Source organism: Nylanderia fulva, unplaced genomic scaffold (assembly GCF_048542155.1).
Source record: "Nylanderia fulva isolate GAGA-0341 unplaced genomic scaffold, ASM4854215v1 Scaffold101, whole genome shotgun sequence".
Taxonomy (NCBI): Eukaryota; Metazoa; Arthropoda; class Insecta; order Hymenoptera; family Formicidae; genus Nylanderia; species Nylanderia fulva.
Genome location: NW_028189204.1, coordinates 315,500 through 338,358, shown reverse-complemented (window position 1 = coordinate 338,358; position 22,859 = coordinate 315,500). Strand labels below are relative to the sequence as shown.

The following is a 22,859-nucleotide window of genomic DNA, read 5'->3' as shown; positions in this document are numbered from 1 at the left end:
AGCTTTACTGCTGATAACCTTTACACCGAAAAGCGCACAACCTATAATACCCAAAACACTCGTAGACGAAAATGTTTTCGAAACCACGCGTAACCCGTCCAAAATATCCCTTCAAAACTGGTTAAAATTGTCGGAAGATCAACAAATAATGCGAAAGAATTTGGGGCCATTAGGACAAAAGTACATGGACGCTCTTCTTGGTGCTAACAAAAAAAAAGAGATTGATAATGTATACGGAGTCTATTTCGGCGAGAATAAAATGCGCATCGAAAACAAGCGAATCGCGATTGACACAGATGACAATATAATCATAGGCGACACGCGGTACATTGGAATGCCAGGATTGTACAAGTCGATCTTCAAGAAAAGGCCTAATTACCAGGAGGACGATTTGCAAAAATACAAGCACATATTATTGGCGACAAACACGCATGAACGCAATTTTGATGCGCAAGGTCGTGTAAAGAGTAGCAAGGGAGACAAGTACAAATATATAATCGCACCGTTGACACGGATTGAATCGGACGACCCAAAATCTGGCAGGGGAATGCCTCGCGTTATAACGCTAATCAACAATAAGATTGATTACGTGCACTGGGACGACCCCAACGAGCTAGTGGATCGCCTATGATTGCTCGACGCTTTGCGTCAAACCGGCAACAACGCGCACGACAACGAGATCCTGTCAATCATCGAGGAACTGCGGGAAGCGGGCATTATTATAAATTAAACGGGGTCCCGACAATCTATTTAGTCCATCGCGTGACACTTTACAAAGCATTGAAATAAAATGTTTATCAATAAATTTGGATTATTCGAGAGAAGAATTGATGCAACCGGCGATCATTGGCACACATTGATGAGAAGATGTGTGCGTAAAAACGCTCTATGTCGCGTCGCTACAGATTATAACGCGAGATCGCGCAAGATTCGTCGTGTAGCGCTACCTGAGGTGGATACCGATGCCGTCAAATAATTGAGAAACTGGCTGTGTTAGAGAAGAATGTACGAGCGTTGGAGACTGCAGTAGGTATACTAGGCTGGTTCTAACCCAGGGGCAATGAGGGGGGTGAAAGGCGGGAGGAAATTGGGAGCAAAGGAGGTGACGTCACGCGGGGGAGGAGTCTTATCAGCAGATAAGCTTATTTTATCAGCTCAGGTTACCTGATAAGGGGCTCATGTTATCTGATATGTTTATAAACAAAAGATAAACATATATCTATTACAAGATAAGATAAGCGGCATCTTTGTAAGATATCTATTACAAGATAAGGTGAAAATTCTGGTTAATCAAATTCTAAGAATTATTAAGAACAAAAGGGCTGCCGCCGTTTCTTTGGCGAGCGCCGACAATCAGATATCTATTACTAAGGGAGTTGCGTTTCTTCATCTATTACAGCATTATCTATTACAAGATAAGATAAGCGGCATCTTTGTAAGATATCTATTACAAGATAAGGTAAAAATTCTGGTTAATCAAATTCTAAGAATTATTAAGAACAAAAGGGCTGCCGCCGTTTCTTTGGCGAGCGCCGACAATCAGATATTTATTACTAAGGGGGTTGCGCCCCCCCCCCCCGATACGTGGCTGCGAGCGCGGCTACTGCTGATCCTATACGTTATCTGTATATTTCTAAGAAATTTCAGCGGGGAAAGTTTGCGTCATCGGGGGCAAACGTGTCGCTGCTTGCTACCTCGCTGCCTGCGATCTCGTGACATGTCTTCGCCGCTTGCGACGGGGTGAAATGTACACCAAGAAGGTAACGATGATCCGGCGGCGGCTGTATGGTATCTATGTATTTCTAAGAAATATCAACGGGTAGATATCGCAAATATTTCTTGCGAATTAACAATCGCGCGTTGAAGAACAAAGAGTTGATCGGGATATATAATAAAAACCGATGCTGCTGCCGGATCATAGTACGGTAACCACGCGAGCGCACGCTCTCCTCATTTGGGATGCACAAAAAAAAGTTTAGTAATCACAAATAGTAATACAGTGTGAAAAAATAAATTTTTTTACAAAAAATGGAGAACGCGGAGAATGTTGAGCGCGGTTGGAGCGTTCCTGCCAAGTCGCCACCTTAGACGAATATTTAGGATGGCTGCAAGAGTGCGAAGAGTTTATCGAAAAGCTGGAAGAACGCAGCCGTGTCAAACGTCCGCGTCTCTCGATTGGACATAAGCAATCTCTGATGGCGAGAATAGCGCGACTCGAGGGTGCAAAGGTGCGCTTGCAGAGACGGTATGTCGGTGAATCCATGCCTGGATTTAGTGGCGGCGGCGATGGTGAATCCATGCCTGGATTTAGTGACAGCGGCGATGGTGAATCCATGCCTGGATTCAATGGCGGCGGCAACAATAACGCGCAAAGACTCGTTTGGCGTTCGATAGCCGTATACTGACCGGTGCGGTAATTAACGCAGACTATATCGAACCGCGTCAATTTTTGAAAAATGCCGCAGACATTGTAGTCAAAAACGTGGAGAATGTGCTGCAGAGACACATCAGTGTGAAAGTAAACACCGTTTTCAACGGTGAGTTTGTATCCGGTGATAAACGCGCCAATAAAAGTATCAACACGAGAAACTTTAAACTCTTTTGCGTCTAATGTACACGAGTGGTACGATCGCCGCGTAATCAAGCCCACGCTAGCATTGCTAAAAGAGTTCCAGAAACGCGATAGCGGCTGAGCATTGTTGCAGATAATCGATTTGACAGTGAATATCAACAAGTACAATTCAATGCGCGCGGGATGCCATCTCAAATTACCAGGAAAAATTGTGACAAAGAGAGCGGTGGTTAATGTGCTGTCAGCGGACAATGCGTATATCGCATGGTCAGTGGTGGTCGCTCTGTACCCCGCTGAAAGACATGTGGAACGAAAATCCTCCTATCCGCATTACATCACAGTGCTAAAATCTCCAAAACATTAAGTTTCCAGTGACTGTAAACCACATTAAAAACTTTGAACTGGCAAACGACATCTCCGTAAACGTGTACATCATCGACAACGAGAACATCGTCCCGTTACGTCTTTCGGAAAAAAAGAAAAACAGACACGTCAATCTGCTGTACCTGAAGGACGAAAACAGCGTCGGGCATTTCGCGTAGATAAAAAATCTGTCTCCCCTCGTGAGCTTGCAACTGAGCAAAAAAGCTCATAACAAATTTATCTGCGATTGGTAAATATATATATTTATTAAACCTTAACTATATTAAAAAAAATGATTTTAATTAAAATTTTTAATATTTTCAGATGTTTACACTATTTCGGAGCGGCGGATAAATTGCAGGCGCATACGAAAAATTGCGGAAAACTAAACGACTGCGCTATCCGGTTGCCGAGCGATAAGGATAAGTAGCTCGGCTTCGACAACTACACGAGGAAAAAGCGACTTTCGTGTACGCCGATCTGCAGTGTGTTTTGGCAAAGACCGAAAATGCCTAAAATTATTAACACCATCAAGTATTCAGCATCGCGTATTACGTACAGTGTTTGTTTGACAATTCGTTATCCGCGTATAATTCCCGTTGTAGTGTCAATTGCGTCGCGTGGTTCGCCGAACAGCTTAAAAATTTAGCAATCCGCGTAAATAATATTTTAACGACCAATGTTCCCATGGTAAATTTAACGCCTGACGAGTGGTTAAAATTTTGCAGCGCGACGCATTGTTACAATTTGTGGGAAACCGTTTGACAAAAACGATACACGTGTTCGCGATCATTGCCTCCTCACCGGGCGGTACAGGGGCCCCGCGCACTCAAATTGTAACTTAAATTACAAAGAATCATTTTGTATTCCTATAGTCTTTCATAATTTATCAGGTTACGACGCACATTTTATTATCGAAGACATAGCCACAGCGTTGGAAGGAGAAATCAAATTACTGCCGATAACAAAGGAAAAATATATATCATTCTCGAAAACTGTTAGATTGACGCAAAACAACAATGCGAAAAATTATATTAAATTACGCTTTATCGATTCGTATAAATTTCTTAGCGCTAGTCTCGACAACTGGCGTCTTTTTTTAATAAAGATAAATTAGAAATTTTACAATCGGAATTTCAAAATTTATCGGCAGATACGTTCAATTTATTGACACAAAAAGGCGTCTTTCCATATGAATACATAGACTGCGTGGACAGATTACAAGACACATGTTTACCGCCGCGCGACTCATTTTACAATTCCCTGACCGGCGACACTGTATTCAAGAGTGATTACACGCACGCCGAGACCGTCTGGAGCCGATTCTCCCTTCGAACGTAAGGCAAATATAGCGATTTATATTTAAAAATTGATGTCTTGTTATTGGCAGACATGTTTGAAAATTTTCGCGACAGTTGTATAAAAAATTATAGACTCGATCCCGCGTATTATTATACTCTTTCCGGATATACATAAGACGCCATGTTAAAACATACAAATATAAAATTTAAGTTATTAACAGACATTGACATGGTAATGTTTGTCAAACGAGGTATACGCGGCGGCTTTAGCCAATGTTCAAATCAATACGCACAAACTAATAACAAGTACATGCAATTGTATGACCCATCGAAACCCTCATCTTACCACATGTATTTTGATGTAAATAATTTGTACGGATGAGCAATGTGTCAACCATTGCCGTATGCCGATTTTCGGTGGGTCGACGATGTATCAAATTTTGATATATCATCTATCGCGTTTGATTCACTTATAGGCTATATTCTCGAAGTAGATTTAGAGTATCCGCAGCATCTTCATGAGGCGCACGTTGACCTACCGTTTTGCCCGACACGCGACAAGCCGCCCGGCAAGCGGGAGTATAAACTCGCAACGCTTTACGATAAGAAGCGTTACGTAATACACTATCGTAATCTGCAGCAGTGCACACGCCACGGGCTTCGCATAACAAAAATATACCGCATACTACAATTTACTCAGTCAGCGTGGCTTCAAAAATACATAGAATTCAACACACAGTTTAGAACACAAACAAAAAACGATTTTGAAAAAAATTTATATAAATTAATGAATAATGCGGTATTCGGCAAAACGATGAAAAATGTGCGCAATCATGTGGATGTAAAATTATTAACAAAATGGGACGGACGGTACGGTGCGGAGGCAATAATCGCGAAACCAAATTTTCATAGTACAAGCATATTTTCAGAAAAATTAGTTGCCATAAAATTACGCATACTCGAAGTTCAATTCTACAAACCAATCTACGTCGGCATGTGCAAACTCGACATATCAAAAGTATGTCTTTATGAATTTCACTATAAATACATGTCACCTCTCTATCATGACAATTGTAGAGTAATGTACACCGACACGAACAGTTTAATATATCAAATTAAATGTCAGGATGTCTATGAAAATTTGAAACGCGATATCGCTCGATTCGATACCAGCGATTACGCTGCGAATAATGCGTACGGTATACCGCTTGCGAATAAAAAGGTACCGGGTCTGATGAAAGATAAAAATAACGGCGCAATAATGACCGAATTCGTCGGACTTAGAGCAAAAATGTATGCTTTGCGGATGGTATGCTTTGTGGATAATAAAAAGAACACTAAAAAGGCAAAAGGTGTCAAAAGTAACGTCGTAGCGCGTAGTATAACATTCGACGATTATACGCGCTGCCTTAATGAAGAAATTAAAATGACGCATCAGCAATCATGTATAAGATCGAAATTGCATAAAGTGTATACTATTAACGAGATGAAAATTGCTCTAAGTTTCTACGACGACAAGCGGTATGTCGTACCTGATTTGACCGACACCTTGCCGTGAGGACATTATCGAATACCGTTGTAAATAAATTATATATTTATTATATTTATTTTATATTTATATTATATTGTAAGGATGTATTATTGAGAATTATATATGTATATTTGTTATAAATTTTATATATGGTATACAATATATATTATGTTATAAAATAAAAAGATTGAATAAAATATAATGCTTTTCAGATAACAACGTTTTTATGTATCCAAGAGTTGTGCGAACTGTCGAATCCCAATCATTTAACGTAAACTCCTCCTGCGCAGTATTTTCTCCACGAGGTACACATCCGGATAATTTGCACGATGCAGCTCGTGCTTGTAAAACGCTCCAGCGATAAATGTCTTGCGATATTTTTCAAGTAGATATGTTACGGGATTAGTATGCTGCACTTTAACAATTTTAAACACCTCGGTTGTCCAATTTGGCGTGTATCCTTTCTCGAAAAGTTGTTTGTACTTGCTGACGCGTACCTGATCATCTACTTTGAACTTTGCCGGGCCCGTGATTTTTACACGATTGTACACGGTAGCCAAGAGTCTTTCGGCAATCGCGGGGGTAACGTCGGCGGGTCGCATACCAATTGTTTGATGCTTGCGTCCGTTGTAATCTGATACGAGGCGTGGCAGCATGTCGAACCACTTGTAAGTGCCATTCAGCGTAAACATCTTTCACATGTCGTTCTTTAACGTGCGATTGAATCGCTCGACGACCGATGCCTTCAATACCGAATATGTAGAATAGTGATTAATGTTATGTCTTCGTATAAGTCGTTACACATCGGCATTGTAAAATTCCTTCCCGTTATTGGTTTGCATGTTTTTCGGGCATCTCTTGCTATCCCGAATTATCTCGGCGATTGCGTCAGCTGTCTCGCTTCCTCCTTTACTCTTGAGTAGTACAGCTCACGCATACTTGCTCAACACATCGATGACGGTGAGTATGTAGTGGCAACCTCTGTTAAAACGGGAGTACAGACGCATCTCGACAATGTCGGCTTGCCACAGATCATTGTATCCTCGCACTATGACATGTCTTCGAGGGAAATTTTTTCTCGCTGACGCATGCAACTCGTTTACCAACTGCCGTCTCTCCAAACTATGTTGCTCGTTGTTATTTTTCACTATTCATTCTGGTTTTTTATTTAACGATCTTGTTCTTTCGGGATAGATTCTCGTTCTTTTGCGTTCGTGCTTTGTTCTTTTAGGTTAGATTCTCGTTCTTTCGGGTTAGATTCTCGTTCTTTCGGGTTAGCGTGCCGTTCACTCACGTCCTTGACAGTTTCGAAAATCGTTTCTGACTCGATCGCAGCCTTTTCCGCAGTCACTTTTGACCCGTTTGTAGCCCGCCCTTTTTTCTTTTTTGGTTTTTTTTTGTTTTTTTTTGTAACTCTGGGAAAACCTCATGGTACCATCCGCCTCCGGGTAGAGGCGGAAGTTATGTGGGACTCCCTGCCCCGCCTGGCCGGCCCGCACATCCGCCTGGCCGGTCCGCCGTAGCGGTCCGGAGAGTCGGAATCGGCGAGCCGGAGAGCCGGAACAGGACCTACCGCACTAAAACCCCAGAGGATGTCCTTCACGGGCGTTATACAGGGGACGGCCAGGATGCTGGAATCCCATGCCGTCTAGCCGCCCCCCCGCCTTATCCCTCCTTGGGAGGGTGCCGCGAAAAACGACACCCTCCCCCCGTCATTGTACGGGTTCTTCGCGGTTGCGGCGCAGGGCGACATTGACCCTACGCCGCGCCCTCTCAAAGAGTTTGAGGGGCGGAGCCATGGCTCGAGAGCTCCCGCTTGAGCCATCACCCCTTGCCCCCCCAGTGTCGCAACCCCCGGACACCCAAAAGGGTGGTCCGGTTCGGCGGTTCACTGAGGGAGCCCTCATCAGGAGATTTCTTTCAGAATAAGAGAAACCCCCTTTCGTGGACGGTGTTGCCCTCCCACCGGTGCCCTATGGCTCCCGGTGAGAGGGCCCCACGCGTCACGTCCCGTCTGTGAGAGGGGGCCAGGCACCCATGCGGAAGGACAAGTCCGCCCGCAGGGGATACGTGGCCCCCCCTTCCTAGGTCCCCCTAACTGCGGCCTCCCTCTTTCCCCTAGGGGTCAGAGTTCGCCCGCAGCCAGAGAGGCCCCTCTCTCTCGGAGGTTGTGGGGGAGGGGAGGGACGCCTAAGCGTCCCCATGTCCCCCCCGACACCCTCACCCGGCGTCTGACGACGCCGGGGTTTTACGGGTTCCCCTTCCTCGATCTCCGCCGCCGCCCGCAGCCGCAGCCTTAGCTACAACCACCGACGACGGGGAAGAAGGAGGGAGACCCCCGCCCCTAGACCCCGCAGGGGGTGTCATAAGGCACCCCCGCTCCTCAAGCCTATGTCGGCACCTGGCTGGCCGGAGGAAGTCCACGCAAAGCGGACACCTCAAGCCAGCCAGGCACCCTGCCGCCTTGTGGCCAGGGGAGCCGCAGTTATAACAGCGGCTACCCCTGTCCACCGGCGAGGTGCAATAGCGCCACGTGTGTCCCATGTAGAGACACCTATAGCACCTCGCCGCTTCCATGGCATTGGCTACGGTCGCCTCTCCGCCGCCAATGCCTCTCTCCCCACCACTGGTGTCGCTCCTCTCTACACCACTGGTGGTTCCCCCTCTCCTCCTCCTCCTTCCCCTCTTCACCACCTGCACCCACTCAGTGCTGGTGGTTTTCCCCTCCCCTGCATTCTTAAGAGTCCTCCGGACTCTTTCCTTCCCCTCGATCCTGCCGAGGCGTCTCTCCACCGACTCCAGCCGGTTCGAACTGGCCACCAGCCTCGAGGACAATTCCTCCAGCCTGGCCTCCAGTCCCCCCGGCATTGGAGCCGCAGCGCCCGTCGCCTCGGCTGCCATCTGTGTCCCCTGGTCCCGAAATTCCTTTTCAGGGCCAGGGGGCTTTACCTCCTTTACTTTTTCGGCCTCCCCCCTGAGCCGGAGCTGCTCCAACTCCGCGAGGCTCACCACTGCCCGCGTGAGTTCCTCCGCTCGGCTCCGCATGGCCTCCATGTAGGCTTGCGCGTGGACGTCCGCGTCCTGCGGCCTTCCCTCCTCCAAGCTACGGTTGTAGCCCTCCATGAAGGACTTCGTGTCCTTCATTCTGCCGCCGAGCTCCTGCAGGGACCGATGGTAGTGCCCCGCAGAGGGAGTTTTGACATTAGCCATCTCCCATGCCGGGGTAACACCTAACCAAGCTAGTCCCGGCAGCAGCGTCCGCAGCTCGTTTGCTGGGGCCTGCGGATCCGTCTCCATCGGAGTCGCAGGTCCCGTTTCTCCTCCCACTCCACACCCGTCGCTTGATAACGACGGGGCGGAGGCCGGGATACCTCCACCACCGGGCCCTGGGGCATCCGAAACCCCTGGGCCGGTACGCTTTTTTCCCCTGTTGCGTCCCATCATATATATTTTTTTGGTCTTTTTTAACCTGGTGACCATCCAGGGGTGGCGGGTCAAAACCCTGTGGCCCCACCAGGCCATATGTACCTCCGCAGGAGGTACCGACCACTCTTAGCACCCCTCGCAAGGTTATTCCCCTACGAAGGGTGAGCCCTCCCACCACGGCAAGGTGGTGGTCGACGGGGGGGTTTGTAGCCCGCCCTGGCCCGTTTGCAGCCTAAGGCGATCGTCGCCTTTAAGTACTTGTTCGTAGCCTCGTTCGCAGCAGCCGACAGACCGTTCATTGCTAGACTTGTTACTGCAGAGTTCGGCGGTCACAAAACTCTCGTTGTTCATTTTAGATTGGTAGCAAGCCGATAATCCTTTATAGCTGCTCGACAACTGTTTGCAACTATTCCTTTTAGCTGTTTGTGTGACAGACGTTTCGGAGCCTACCGCTTATTAGATAGATATTCCTGAGGTAGTGTTTGGCGCACGCAAAAGTCCATTTATCGCAGTCTCCAACACTCGTACATCCTTTTCTAACGCAGCCAGCTTTTCATCTAACTCTTTCTATTGGATCATCAATGTTTTAAAGCACTCTTCCAGGTACAATTTGTTGACGGTATCGGTATCTGCCTCAGGTAACGCGAATCTTGCGCAATTTCGCGTCATAATCTGTAGCGACGCGACATAGAGCGTTTTTACGTATCTCATCAATGTGTATCAATGATCGCCGGTTGTATCAATTCTTTTCTCGAATAATCCAAATTTATTAATAGACTTTTTTTGCAATGCTTTGTAAAGTGTCACGCAATGGACTGAATAGATTGTCGGGACCCCGTTTAATTTATAATAATGTTTGCTTCCCGCAGTTTCTCAATGATCGACAGGATCTCGTTGTCGTGCGCGTTGTTGCCAGCTTGGCGCGAAGCGTCGAGCAATCATAGGCGATCCACTAGCTCGTTGGGGTCGTCCCAGTGCACGTAATCAATTATTGACGGTTAGCGTCATAGCGCGAGACATTTCAATGCCAGATTTTGGATCGTCCGATTCTACCCGCGTCAACGGTGCAATTATATATTAGTACTTGTCTCTTTTGCTACTCTTCACACGGCCTTGCGCATCAAAATTGCGTTTATGCGCGTTTGTCGCCAATAATATGTGCTTGTATTTTTGCAAATCGTCCTTCTCGTAATTAGGTCTTTTCTTGAAGATCAACTCGTATAATTTGGGCGTTCCAATGTACCGCGTGTCGCCTATAATTATATTGTCATCTTTGTCAATTGCGAATCGCTTGTTTCCAATGCGCATTTCATTCTTGCCAAAATAAACTCCATATACATTATCAGTTCTTTTCTTCTCATCAACACCAAGAAGAGCGTCCATGTACTTTTGTCCTAATGGCTCCCAATCCTTTCGCATCATTTGTTGATCTTTCGACGATCTTAACCAGTGTCGAAAGGATATTTCGGGCGGTTTACGCGTGGTTTCAAAAACATTTTTGTCTACGATTGTTTTGGGTATTACAAGTTGTACGCTTTTCGGTGTAGAGGTTGTCGGCAGTGAAGCGTCCAATAGCCTTGAAATATCTTGCACATATTTTCTCTTTCTCGGTGTCTTCTTCTCCTCTTTATATTGCTTGATGGTTTTATGTTTTCTCTTTTTCGGTGTCTCCCCCTCATACCGTGTTTCGATCTTCACACCGCCGTCGTCGGTGTTAGGCTCGTTTTTCACCAAAATTTTTGCGTTGTCGACAATCTTTTGTAGCGGCTCGATAATAGGTTTAAAGTGAGTCTTGACAGCAATATTGTCATCGATCTTTCCGGTCTTCAAAGCGCGATGTTTCTTACGAATCGATTCGGCCGTCTTCGGAATCTCCTTGGCAATCTTTTCACGCTCGCAAATATTATCAGCCATGTCGGCAGCACTCTCTAGAGTTTTCATCCTCTCTCGACGTTCCTCCGCGGGAGGATTGTCGGCGACGACTAATGGCTCTGTGGTATCGCAAACTCGTTAAATTCTTTTCTGTATCGTTCGTTCGTAAGCGAGCTGGCCTTGTCTATTACTAGAAATCCATACTTTTGCTGCCAACATGTGCGAATTTGCGGCAACGCGGAGAGCGAACCGGAGTGTAAGTGACGAATTGTAAGGACTACGAAGCACAGCACAACGACACAAAAAAAAAAGAAAACGATGTTAACAAAGACGGCACTGTATTTTTACAATATTTACAAAAAAATGCAAATCGCGCACGTGGCGTGATACATTGCACGGATTGTAAGAAGTGCAATCGACAAAACGACTTAAGTATGCGCGAGAAATGCGATACCACGGAACTTTCGTGAAAAAAAAGCGTAACAAAAATTCTCGGTCTGTGCGTGCGAGCGGCGACAAGACGAGTGTAAAAAAGACGCGCGGGAAAACAGTTTTATCCCGCCGACCTTCGAGAAGATTCTAATGTAAAATTACCGAACTTGTAATTTTGCAATGTAATGATATGGAATCTTCTCGAGTGTCGGAGGACAAAACTGTTTTGACTCTACTGTTTTTGTTTGGCCCGCCCACAAAAACGGGCTGGCGACAGCCAAAGGCGTTTTGCGCGCGAAATGCGCGCAGCGTTATTTGCGTTTGGCGATTAACGCGAATTGACGCGCTAAATTTGATATCGCAAAAATATCAGTTTTTTACACTGCATGCACACACACACACACACACACACTCTCTCTCTCTCTCATCCGCAACACAACAAGTACGACATAACTCACTGAAATTCTCATACGATATGTCGGTATTCACGTGATCGTTGTACACGTGCTTTAAATTAGTGGCGTCCTGTTTAAACAGGATTAGCAGGTTTGCGTTGTCGCGTATAAGATGTTTCGGTATTCTCGCGTATGTCTGACAGAGATAAAAGCAGTTGATGTTCGAGTGGCGCCCCATTAAGAAGTACTCTCTTATCGTATCTTGCTTGTCACATGCTACGTCATCAAAGACAAAAATTGAACTTGGACATGCTTCGCTCGGTGGAATGACGTCACTGTTATTGGAGAATATAAAGTAGTCGATTTCGTCAATCGGCGTCAATAAATTCTCCAAATAGCTTTATTTTGGCTGTAGCAGCGATTTCGAGTACACGTACACATTCTCGAATCGCACTCTATGCGGACTTTCCAGCAGGCTTATCAACACGTTGGTTTTATCGCAGTTTGAAGGGCCGCAAACGATCGCGCGTATAGTTATCGATAGCATCGTACCGTATTTGCGCACACTTTTGTTCACGCTGCAGCGTACTCTGTCGTCGTAATTCATCACTCGTAATGTTAGAGGTTGTCGCACAAATTTCATTTTCTCACTCCCTATTTATAGCTGCGCAAACTCGCGCTTTGCTCAGTAATGTCTAGAGATTGCAGCAAATGTCAACGAGAAAGCGAAAACTCGCATTGTCGCAAAAGACTCGAGTTTCGGTGAGAGCCGCGGCCACAGTTGTCTGGGCAGCGATGAAAGCCAAGACAAAACTCGGCATGGGCTTGAAGACATGAACAAAAAAGAGGACGAGAACAAAGAAGAGGATACTTTTGGCAGCAAAACGACGCGGATTTTTGCCGATTTTACCAATGCTAGGCGCGCTCGGATCCCTGGTTGGCGGAGCGGCTGGCGTAGCAAAAGCGGTAAACGACAGAAAAGCCGCGCAACGTTAGTTGTAAGAGATACTACACCACAATCGCGCTATCACGTCCGAGTGACCTTCTTTTCTCCTCTATTATTCTACATCTAGGAAAAAAGAGTTAGCTCTTTATTTATTTAGGGCAATCTGCATGCACCGACTATATCCTGGGTGCGCCGAGAGCTGGAACTGACTTTTCGGATCTGAGGAATTTTAGGAATAGGGAATGTTTTATAAAAACGTATAATAGCGTCTAGGAAAATTAAAATTAATTCGAAATCATAATTTTCTATTTAGGCTATAAGATTGGAATATAAAATATATTGTTACTAAAATAAAGTAATATTCTATTATCAGGGATTTGAACATTTGGAGTAACCGATAAATACTTACGAGTTGAGATTACTAAAGATTTAGATATGTCGGATAGTCGTCGATTTCAAAGTGAGACTCTAACAATCCTGAGCTTACTAATTCTGGTAGGGAGACAGCAGGAAAATTATATTTCTCGAAAGGTGTAAAGTCTTGATAGAAATTCTTAGTCAATTCTACTAATTCGTTAATTATATTATCAATCTCTTTAAGGGTAATTGGTGATAAAGGTTCTATTTTATATTGAAAATTGTCAATTGATCCGGAACTTTGAGGTAGGAGAGATTACTTCTTGAGACTCGGGTAATTGTTTATCTCCGAATAACTTCTCTTGAGAATTTGATAAAGTAGTCGCGATTGATCTATATTTTTTAATTAATGAAGAGCTTTTTCTTACGTACAAAATTGCGTTTCTAGTTGGCCATCTACAAGGGTATGTTAATCTATATTGTATTAATTAATTGATTATTAGGAAATTATAAAGTTGGATTGAGGGTTAGAAAAAATTAGTTCTCACTTGATTCCACACGGAGATGAAAATCTGCTCTGTTGTTCTTGGTGACTATGCCTAGGCTGTAGTTCTCCTGGGGACCTAGGTCTCAGGATAGAGTTAAAAAAACAGACGTCCACTGATTTTATGTTGTTTTTAGTTCTTTATTCCCTTATTTATGAACAATTTCTAAGTCTGTGACTTATAATTGTACAATTAAAGTTACAAATTTAAACTATCAGATGAGTTAACTAGAATGATAACTAACATAGGAATCGCAGAAAGATCTAAGTACTAGTTGACACGAAAACTAGATTAACCGTAATTGGCTAAGTGTAGGCTTTGGAAAATAGCAATACAAAATGCTCTATTCTAGAAGTTGACACGAAGTGCTCGCAGGACGCAAAATCCGCGGTTTATATACCCTTCGGAGGACCAGGCGTGCTTAGATTTTGACAGGTTTATGGTTTCGTAGGAATTCGGTTTGCGTCATCGAAAAAGGGGCAAAGAGGATGGTCCATCAGCGAAAATAATTTGTTGGCGCAGTATAATTATAATTCTTAATAGTCGAATGAGAATCTTTACAATAGTTTCTGAATTGCTTATTTATAAAACGTTAATATTTATCATTATAATTTGTACTAAAGGTTTAAATTGCGTGCCCTAGAAGCCATTACAAAATGTGGAGATTGTAATTTCTTTGGTATTCATTATGATAATAATTGAGAAGTTTTATTGTTAAAAAAGCGTGCAACGTTATTCTGTAAAGGATTCAAAGGCTAGCTTTTGATAGTTTGAGTTGTAGCTTATAATGATAAAGATAATATTTCGCTTTCTAAATTTTTGATTCGGCGTAGGGCATTGGTTTCTTTCCTAAAGTTTAGGAATGCGGCAGGGGGGTTATAGCGAGGTCAAATTACAAGCCATCGTGTCGCTAAGTCGATCTCTACGAATACTTATGTCTAGTGGTACATTTATTGCTCCTTGTTTGGTCTTTTACGCATATTGATCAATCAATTAAAGCATACTTCATTTATAATATATGATATTTATAGTTAATTAAAAGGTCTATAATTATTTATGAATCCATAATTCATTAATGCAATATTGAAAGGCTTACATATTCAAATGTGTACTCGGGTAATTCTTAGTCGCACTTACAGAATCGTGTTTTGTTTTAGATATGAACTCTGGAAGAATTAGTGTTTTTCTTTTAGTTATCATATAAATTTTGATGTGAGTAGAATTCTGTAAATCTGACTGAAGAATAGATTGTTTTGGAATTAATAATACATCGCGTTGTATTGCATTTTACTTTAGGAGGGAGTGGATCAACATTTTTAGTCCTTATATCTTGTGCCTGATTATATTAATATTTATCATACCTATTATTTATTGTTTAACGAGCGGCAGTGTGGCTCAGTGGTAGAGCGCCAGACTCGTAACTCGCAGATCGCGGGTTCGAGTTCACTGAGTCATGTAAACATGGAATATTTTTCTGTGCTGCGCTCACCACCGGGATCGGGGATTATCTCGGTGGGAAAACTGGGCTCACGTCTCTCGGAAGAAACGCTAAACAGTGGGTCCAACGGTTAAGAGAAGGAGGAGGAACAATCACTCCACACGCCTCCCAGAAAAAATGAGGAATTGGAAACAAGGGAGAAGGAGACAAAAGAAGGAGGAAAGGAGAAGCTGCGAGTGGATTATGGTAAAAGGGAGCGTAAAGGTTCGGGAACGCTCCTATCAGAAAAAAGCACTAGGAGAAAGTGAGGAAAGAGAAGAGAGGCAAGTTCGGCAGAAAGGAGAAAAAGGGGAAAAAATGGAAAAAGGAGGAAGGAGAAGAACTGGTGACAAGGGGGAAGGAGAAGAAGGAAGGAGGAAAGAGAGAAGGTGAATGTTCGTGATTCGAGGATTTTCACTCGAATGTCGTGAACGCGTGCGGCGGGTTCCGCTCCGCGAGAACGCGGGATGAATGTGCGATGAGAGAGACGGCGGTATAGCGTTGAGAAAGAGCGAGAGAGACAGAGTGATAGAACGTTGAGAAGGAAAGAGAGAGACAGAATGATAGTGGACCGCGACCGCGAGACTGAAGATTGAAGACGGGAGCGAGCGAGAGGAACAGATTTATAAATGCACCATGGTTGAATCAAATTAACAACACTGTCATTTATTCACTTTGTCCGAATTAAATATAATGATGCGAATCGTATCACGGACGCGACACTTAGATAGAGTTCCGCGTTCCCGTTACTAACGATAAGTCCGCCAAGCTGTTCGAATTCTCAAGGTGCGGACGCGATCTCGATCGTATGATTTCTCTTTGGCTTCTGACAAAGAGTCGGCGGGAACGCCGGTTCGCTCCTCAATTTGCCCATGCGAGAAGAAGCAAAAAAACAGTTTGACCGGGAAACACTTCAAGGTGTTTTCTGCGTGCGAAAGTCGTGATAGAACAACGAATAAACAAGAGACGTTGAAAACAAGTCGAAGGGTACTTTCGCGAACGAGAATCTGTCGACGAGAGTCATGCCAAAATATTTAATTTTTAAGACGATAATCACAAAGGACGGCCGTTACTGCGAGGCTGACACAAATAACGCGAGTAATTTAAAAATATTGACACAATAAGCAAGATCGAACGACTTGGCGGAACGACAATTTGAACGACATAAATTTACAGAATAGATAGACTCGAATTTAATAAAAGTGTTGACGGTCCTTAACATACCGCTCGCCTCGAAACTATCGTTTCGAAATGTATGAGTACAAAACTAAGAGAACATTTAGAAGAATTTAACGAGGCGATCGGAATATCGAGAGTACGTATGAGTTCCTTTGAAATCGGGAGCGTGAAGTCGCTTTACGTCGGAGGCTCCAGCTTCTCGATATCGATTGGAAGCAGGCATAGCTTATTAATCGGTCGCTTATACTCGGACGCCGCAGTCTTCACCGTAACAACGCGAGTTAATCCGTCTTGACCCGTGTGACATCGTAGTACGCGAGCGAGCTCCCATTTGCAAGGGGGAAGTAGAGGGTTACGCAATAAGACGAGTTGACCGATGCGGATCTCGGTTTTGGCAGGTCGTTTCCACTTGACGCGCTGTTGTAACGTATTTACATAGTCGTCAAGCCATAACTTCCAGAATCTTTCTGAGATCTGGCGCACGAGTTGCCAGCGCGACAGTCTATTTTCGCGAAGATTCAAAACGGAAGGTTCGGGAACTGCGGTCAGGGCCGAGCCGATCAAAAAATGCCCGGGAGTTAACGATTCATAATCGTCGACCGAGTCGTTGAGAGGAGCGAGCGGTCGGGAATTGAGACACGCCTCCACATTGCATAAGACTGTTGAGAATTCCTCAAATGTGAGAGTATGAGCCCCAATCACTCGACGGAGATGGTGCTTTACACTCCGTACTCCCGCCTCCCGGAGCGGAGGGTGGCATAAAGTGTCACGTGATTTGATCGGAAGCGGTTTGATTGAGAAAGTCCGGGTCCCTGATAGCTGCGCGAAACGCGGCGGTAAGCTCGCGTTCGGCGCCCACAAAATTCGTGCCATTATCTGAATACATGGCCGAGGGCAGGCCGCGTCGAGCACAAAATCGAGAAAACGCGCCGATAAACGCTGAGGTTGAGTAGCCCTCCACGAGCTCCAAATGAATGGCGCGAGTCGCCATGCAAATAAAAATCGCGATATACGCTTTTCGTGACGGGATTCCGCGACCAGACAAGGATCGTACGAGCACCGGACCAGCGTAATCCAGTCCGCAATTGAGAAAAGCGCGTGCGGGAGGAGTCACCCGCACGCGAGGCAGATCACTCATCTGTTGGAAAGGAATCGTGGCCCTTTCTCGAGTACAAATAACGCAGCGAAAAATAGTGAGTTTGGCGAGACTTCGGGCGCGCAGGACCCAATACTCGCGTCGTAGCGTAGCGAGCGTTAATTGTAGACCTGCGTGTAGAGATTTTAAATGCACGTGATACAGAACCAAAGCGACTAGCGGATGCGAGGCGAGAATAATCGGGTGTTTAACGGAAAAGGAAAGCGGCGCGTGCGAAAGCCGCCCGCCAACACGGATTAATCCATCCTCGCCGAGGAAAGGGTTGAGCGACAGAATCGAGCTTTTCGAGGATATGGCTCGTTGACTTATGAGCGCAGCGAACTCGAGAGGGAAGAGCTCTTTCTGAATCCGTCTCAGAACAAACTCTTTCGCGAGTTGACATTCGCGGGCTGATAACGCTAGTGTGTTCTCCCTAACGTCGTCAACGGGAATCGACTGCTTCCGAGTTTTATTGATGAAGCGCATTATATACGCTGTTACGCGAATTAACCGAAGCCACGACGAAAATCTCATCGTAAAGTCGCAGTCAAGTTCCGTCGAAGCTAAATGAGACTGAATACTCTCCTTTTGTTCGATTTGAGTATCGAAATTGTGCGATCGAGAAGTCGACGGATCGTCGATCGGGTAACGCAACCATGCGGGGCCGCACCACCAGAGTGGGTGAGTTCGAAGGAGAGACCCGGCGATTCCGCGAGATGCGCAATCTGCGGGATTTTCATCGGTGGGAACGTGGTTCCACACCGCGTTCGGAACGCGCGATTGTATCTCTGATACGCGATTCGCGACGAACGTCTTCCATTTGGCCGGTTGTTGCGTGACCCACGCTAAAACGACAGTTAAGTCTGTCCAGCAATAGCACGGGGAGGTGGCGAGACCAAGAGTGGTTCGCACGAATTCGAGTAGCCGAGCCAACAATCCGGCTGCGCATAATTCCAGCCGAGGAATACTGAAGGACTTGATCGGAGCGACCTTTGACTTGCCTATTAGCAAGTGAGAAGAGATTTCGCCAGAGAGAGAAGTGAGCCGAAGATACACGGCCGCTGCGTATGCGTGAGTGGACGCGTCAGAAAATCCGTGCAATTCGCAGCGGACAGTGTCAGACCCTCGCTGAATCCATCGATTCAGTTGGAGACCGTGGAGATCGGCAAGTGAGGCCTGAAGGACTTCCCACTTTTGCCGGACGTCAGTCGGAAGGACATCGTCCCAGTTGAGTTTAAGCTGCCACAATTGTTGCATAAAGATCTTGGCAGCGATTGTTACTGGCGTGCACCACCCCATTGGATCAAACAATTTGGCAACGTACGAGAGTATTGACCGCTTGGTTTTTGAAACGGACGGAATATGAGTTACGGTAAATTGAAACATATCGGAAGATGGGCTCCAGCTTATGCCTAAGATTCGTAGATGTTCGTCGATTCGAAGAGTGCGATAGCACGCGAGGCCGTGGTTGTCGACCTCGATATCGTTCAGCAGAGCAGCGGAATTGCTCGACCATTTTCTCAATTCGAACCGTCCCCGACCGAGCAAAGCGCAGACCTGATCGCGAGTTTGTTTGAGAAGCGGAATATCATCGGCACCGAACAGAACATCATCGACGTAGATGTTCTCATGCAGGATCGGCGCGGCAAGAGGAAACGAGCTGCCTTCGTCCGTCACGAGCTGTTGTATAACCCGAAGAGCGAGAAAGGGCGCGCACGCTGTCCCGTAAGTAACCGTGATCAGTTGATAGGACTGCCCGGTATCTGAGCAGCCGGCGCTCCATAAGATTCTGGAAGTCGATGTCACGAGAGTCAACACGGATTTGGCGGTACATCTTCGCGATGTCCGCCGCATCATACATACCGGAATTGCCGCCATCGCAAGATCACTGCAGGTAACGCCGTCTGGAGTTTCGGACCTGCATGCAAATGATCGTTTAACGAAGTCGAGTTTGTCGTTCGACTTGACGCGTTAGAAACGACTCTCAATCGCGTAGTGAGACTGCTGTCTCGGATGACAGGATGATGCGGAATATATACGTGCTGAGCGGAAAGAACTGAATCCGGAATTTGACGCATATGACCGAGCGCTTCGTATTCGCGCAAGAAATTGACGTATTCGGATTTTAGAACAGCGTTCGACCGAAATCGTCGGTGAAGACTGGAGAGTGAACGCTCGGCGATAAAACGCGATTCACCAATGTCGATTGGTGGACCGCGCCTGAACGGCAGACGCACGACGTACCGACCGTCAGCATCGCGCGAATGTGTTTGTGCGAAGTGCTGTTCGCACTGTTGTTCTTCTGGGCTGAGAAGCGCGCGACGCGGCACTTCTTCGACTTCCCAGAAACATCTGAGTTCTCGATCGAGAATATCCGCGCTCGCGCAATGCTGCACGGTAACCGATCGATGCGGCGCACCGGCATCCGACGTGGGGCCTGAGAGGACCCAGCCGAAGATCGTCCGCTGGGCGATCGGTTGTCCGCTCGTTCCTTTCCGAATACCGTCGAGCAATAATTCGGGATAAAGGTCCGCACCGATGATGAGGTCGATAGATTCGGCACTGACGGGAGTCGGATCCGCGAGCGCAAGATCCTGAAGATAGCTCCAATCGCACAGATAGAATGTCTTTGATGGCGAGTATTTAGTTAAAACTTTGAGTATCGACGCGGTCGTCGTTAACACCGGTGAGTTAGAATTGATCAAAGCGATCTTGACTTGAGCGGCGAAACGACAAGTGTCCGCATCTACGCCGCCGACGGCGGAAATCGAAAGAGGCAATCGAACGCGTTGCAATTTTAAATTTTGAGCGAGACGCTCTGTGATAAAGGTGATTTCTGAGCCTTGATCAAGGAGCGCTCGCACGTTGAGTGTACGACCCGACGGCGAAAAAACAGCAACACGGGCGGTCGCGAGTAGTACATTTTTGCGCGCGGTTACCGTCGAAGTAGAAAATAGTGCCGTTACTGAGTCGTTTTCTTTTTTATCCGACGTCGCGTTTAACACGGTCGTTGAGTTTGGATTGCTAGAAGAAGAGGTCGAGTCAGAATGTAGCATCGAGTGATGTCTATTTTGACAGATTCGACATGAGTATTTGCTCGGGCACGCTTGCACGGCGTGCTTCGAGCTCAAACAATTAATACAGCGATGTGCTGATTTAATGAGTTCAGATCGCTGACTCGGCGTCTTCTTCAAGAATTGCGGGCATTTACTCAAAAAATGCGCAGCTTGACACAAAGGACACGCGAGTTTTGAAACGATCGCTGACGCGCTTGACACCTTTTGCCCACGCATTTTTTCCGCTTTCGACGGTGACAATTCTTCAAGCGCGCGAACACGCATCTCGAGGAAACGATCGAGAGCTTCGAACAACGGAATTTGCGGGTCCTCACCGGTTTTTAATCGCCATGCCTTCCGAGTAGCATGATCCAATTTTTGCGACACGCAGTGAACGAGAATGTCACTGAGCATCTCCTCGGGCGACCGCTGAAGAGCTCTCAGCGAGGCGATAGCCCGATTCGCTTTGTCGCGAAGTTCGTTGAGTTCGCACGCGGACTCGCGCGTAGCCGTCGGAAGATCGAATAAGGCGGATACGTGCACTTTGACTAATCGGCGCTTATTATCAAAGCGTGAGGCGAGTGTTTTCCACGTGATCTCGAAATTCGTAGCAGTAATCGGAATAGATTTAATGGTATCTAACGCGCGACCAGTAAGGCTTGAGGCTAAAAAATGCATACGCGAAAAGGGAGTGAGATCTTGGTTTTGAATAATAAGCGAAGTAAATCGATCTCGAAAAGATTCCCATTCATCGAGGTTCCCGGAAAAGGGCGGGAGTTTAATCGGCGGTAAATGCGTGAGCGAGAAAGATGAACGATCTATTGTACTCATCGGATGCAGCGGAGACGATGACATCGATGGTGCAGGTTCCAGCTCCTCGAGGCAGTCGGCCATGTAGTCCAGCGTGCCTTCGTAAATCTCCTGGTGACGCTCGAACTCGGCGTCTCGGAAGTAGCTGATGTTAGCTCGTTGCTCTAGTGGGACGATCTGCACGAGGTTGGCGTGTTTGTTCACACAGGTCGTCCAGTTCTCCTTCAAGGTCCCGATCCGTTGCCGAATTTTTGCGGCAGTGTAATTGTTCTTGCCAATCTTCTTAAAATTAGTGAGACTTCGCTCGATAGTTTGCAGCAGAATGATCTGCTGCGCCAGAGGCTCGCTCATGGTAAAGCTCGCTTTGAACTCTCCTTGCTTCGAGGTAGGCGCCTGTCACCGCGCTGGAGTGGAGGAGGCCACAGAACAAATCCGCACAGAGTCACCCCGATCCGGCTCGAAGGACCAAAATTTATGTTCGTGATTCGAGGATTTTCACTCGAATGTCGTGAACGCGTGCGGCGGGTTCCGCTCCGCGAGAACGCGGGATGAATGTGCGATGAGAAAGACGGCGGTATAGCGTTGAGAAAGAGCGAGAGAGACAGAGTAATAGAACGTTGAGAAGGAAAGAGAGAGACAGAATGATAGTGGACCGCGACCGCGAGACTGAAGATTGAAGACGGGAGCGAGCGAGAGGAACAGATTTATAAATGCACCATGGTTGAATCAAATTAACAACACTGTCATTTATTCACTTTGTCCGAATTAAATATAATGCGAATCGTATCACGGACGCGACACTTAGATAGAGTTCCGCGTTCCCGTTACTAACGATAAGTCCGCCAAGTTGTTCGAATTCTCAAGGTGCGGACGCGATCTCGATCGTATGATTTCTCGTTGGCTTCTGACAAAGAGTCGGCGGGAACGCCGGTTCGCTCCTCAATTTGCCCATGCGAGAAGAAGCAAAAAAACAGTTTGACCGGGAAACACTTCAAGGTGTTTTCTGCGTGCGAAAGTCGTGATAGAACAACGAATAAACAAGAGACGTTGAAAACAAGTCGAAGGGTACTTTCGCGAACGAGAATCTGTCGACGAGAGTCATGCCAAAATATTTAATTTTTAAGACGATAATCACAAAGGACGGCCGTTACTGCGAGGCTGACACAAATAACGCGAGTAATTTAAAAATATTGACACAATAAGCAAGATCGAACGACTTGGCGGAACGACAATTTGAACGACATAAATTTACAGAATAGATAGACTCGAATTTAATAAAAGTGTTGACGGTCCTTAACAGTGAAAGTGGATCAAAAAGGAGCGTAGAGGTTTGGGAACGCTCCTATCAGAAAAAAACGCCAGTAGAAAATGGATATGAATGGTAATGAGTGATAAAAGAGGATTGTAAAGGTTCGGGAACGTTCCTATCAGAAAAAAGCACCGCATATATGTAACATATTAT

General features: G+C 46.0%; 1 protein-coding gene across 1 annotated transcript; it reads right to left on the bottom strand.

Moving 5' to 3' along the window:
- Positions 1–17,162: 17,162 nt before the first annotated feature.
- Positions 17,163–21,748, bottom strand: LOC114942514 (uncharacterized). The gene is made up of 2 exons (XM_029317886.2): positions 19,395–21,748; positions 17,163–19,320 (listed from the first exon to the last, which is right to left on the bottom strand). The coding sequence occupies exons 1-2, from the start codon at positions 21,746–21,748 to the stop codon at positions 17,163–17,165; spliced, it is 4,512 nt and encodes a 1,503-aa protein (XP_029173719.2).
- Between the last annotated feature and the right edge of the window lie 1,111 nt (positions 21,749–22,859).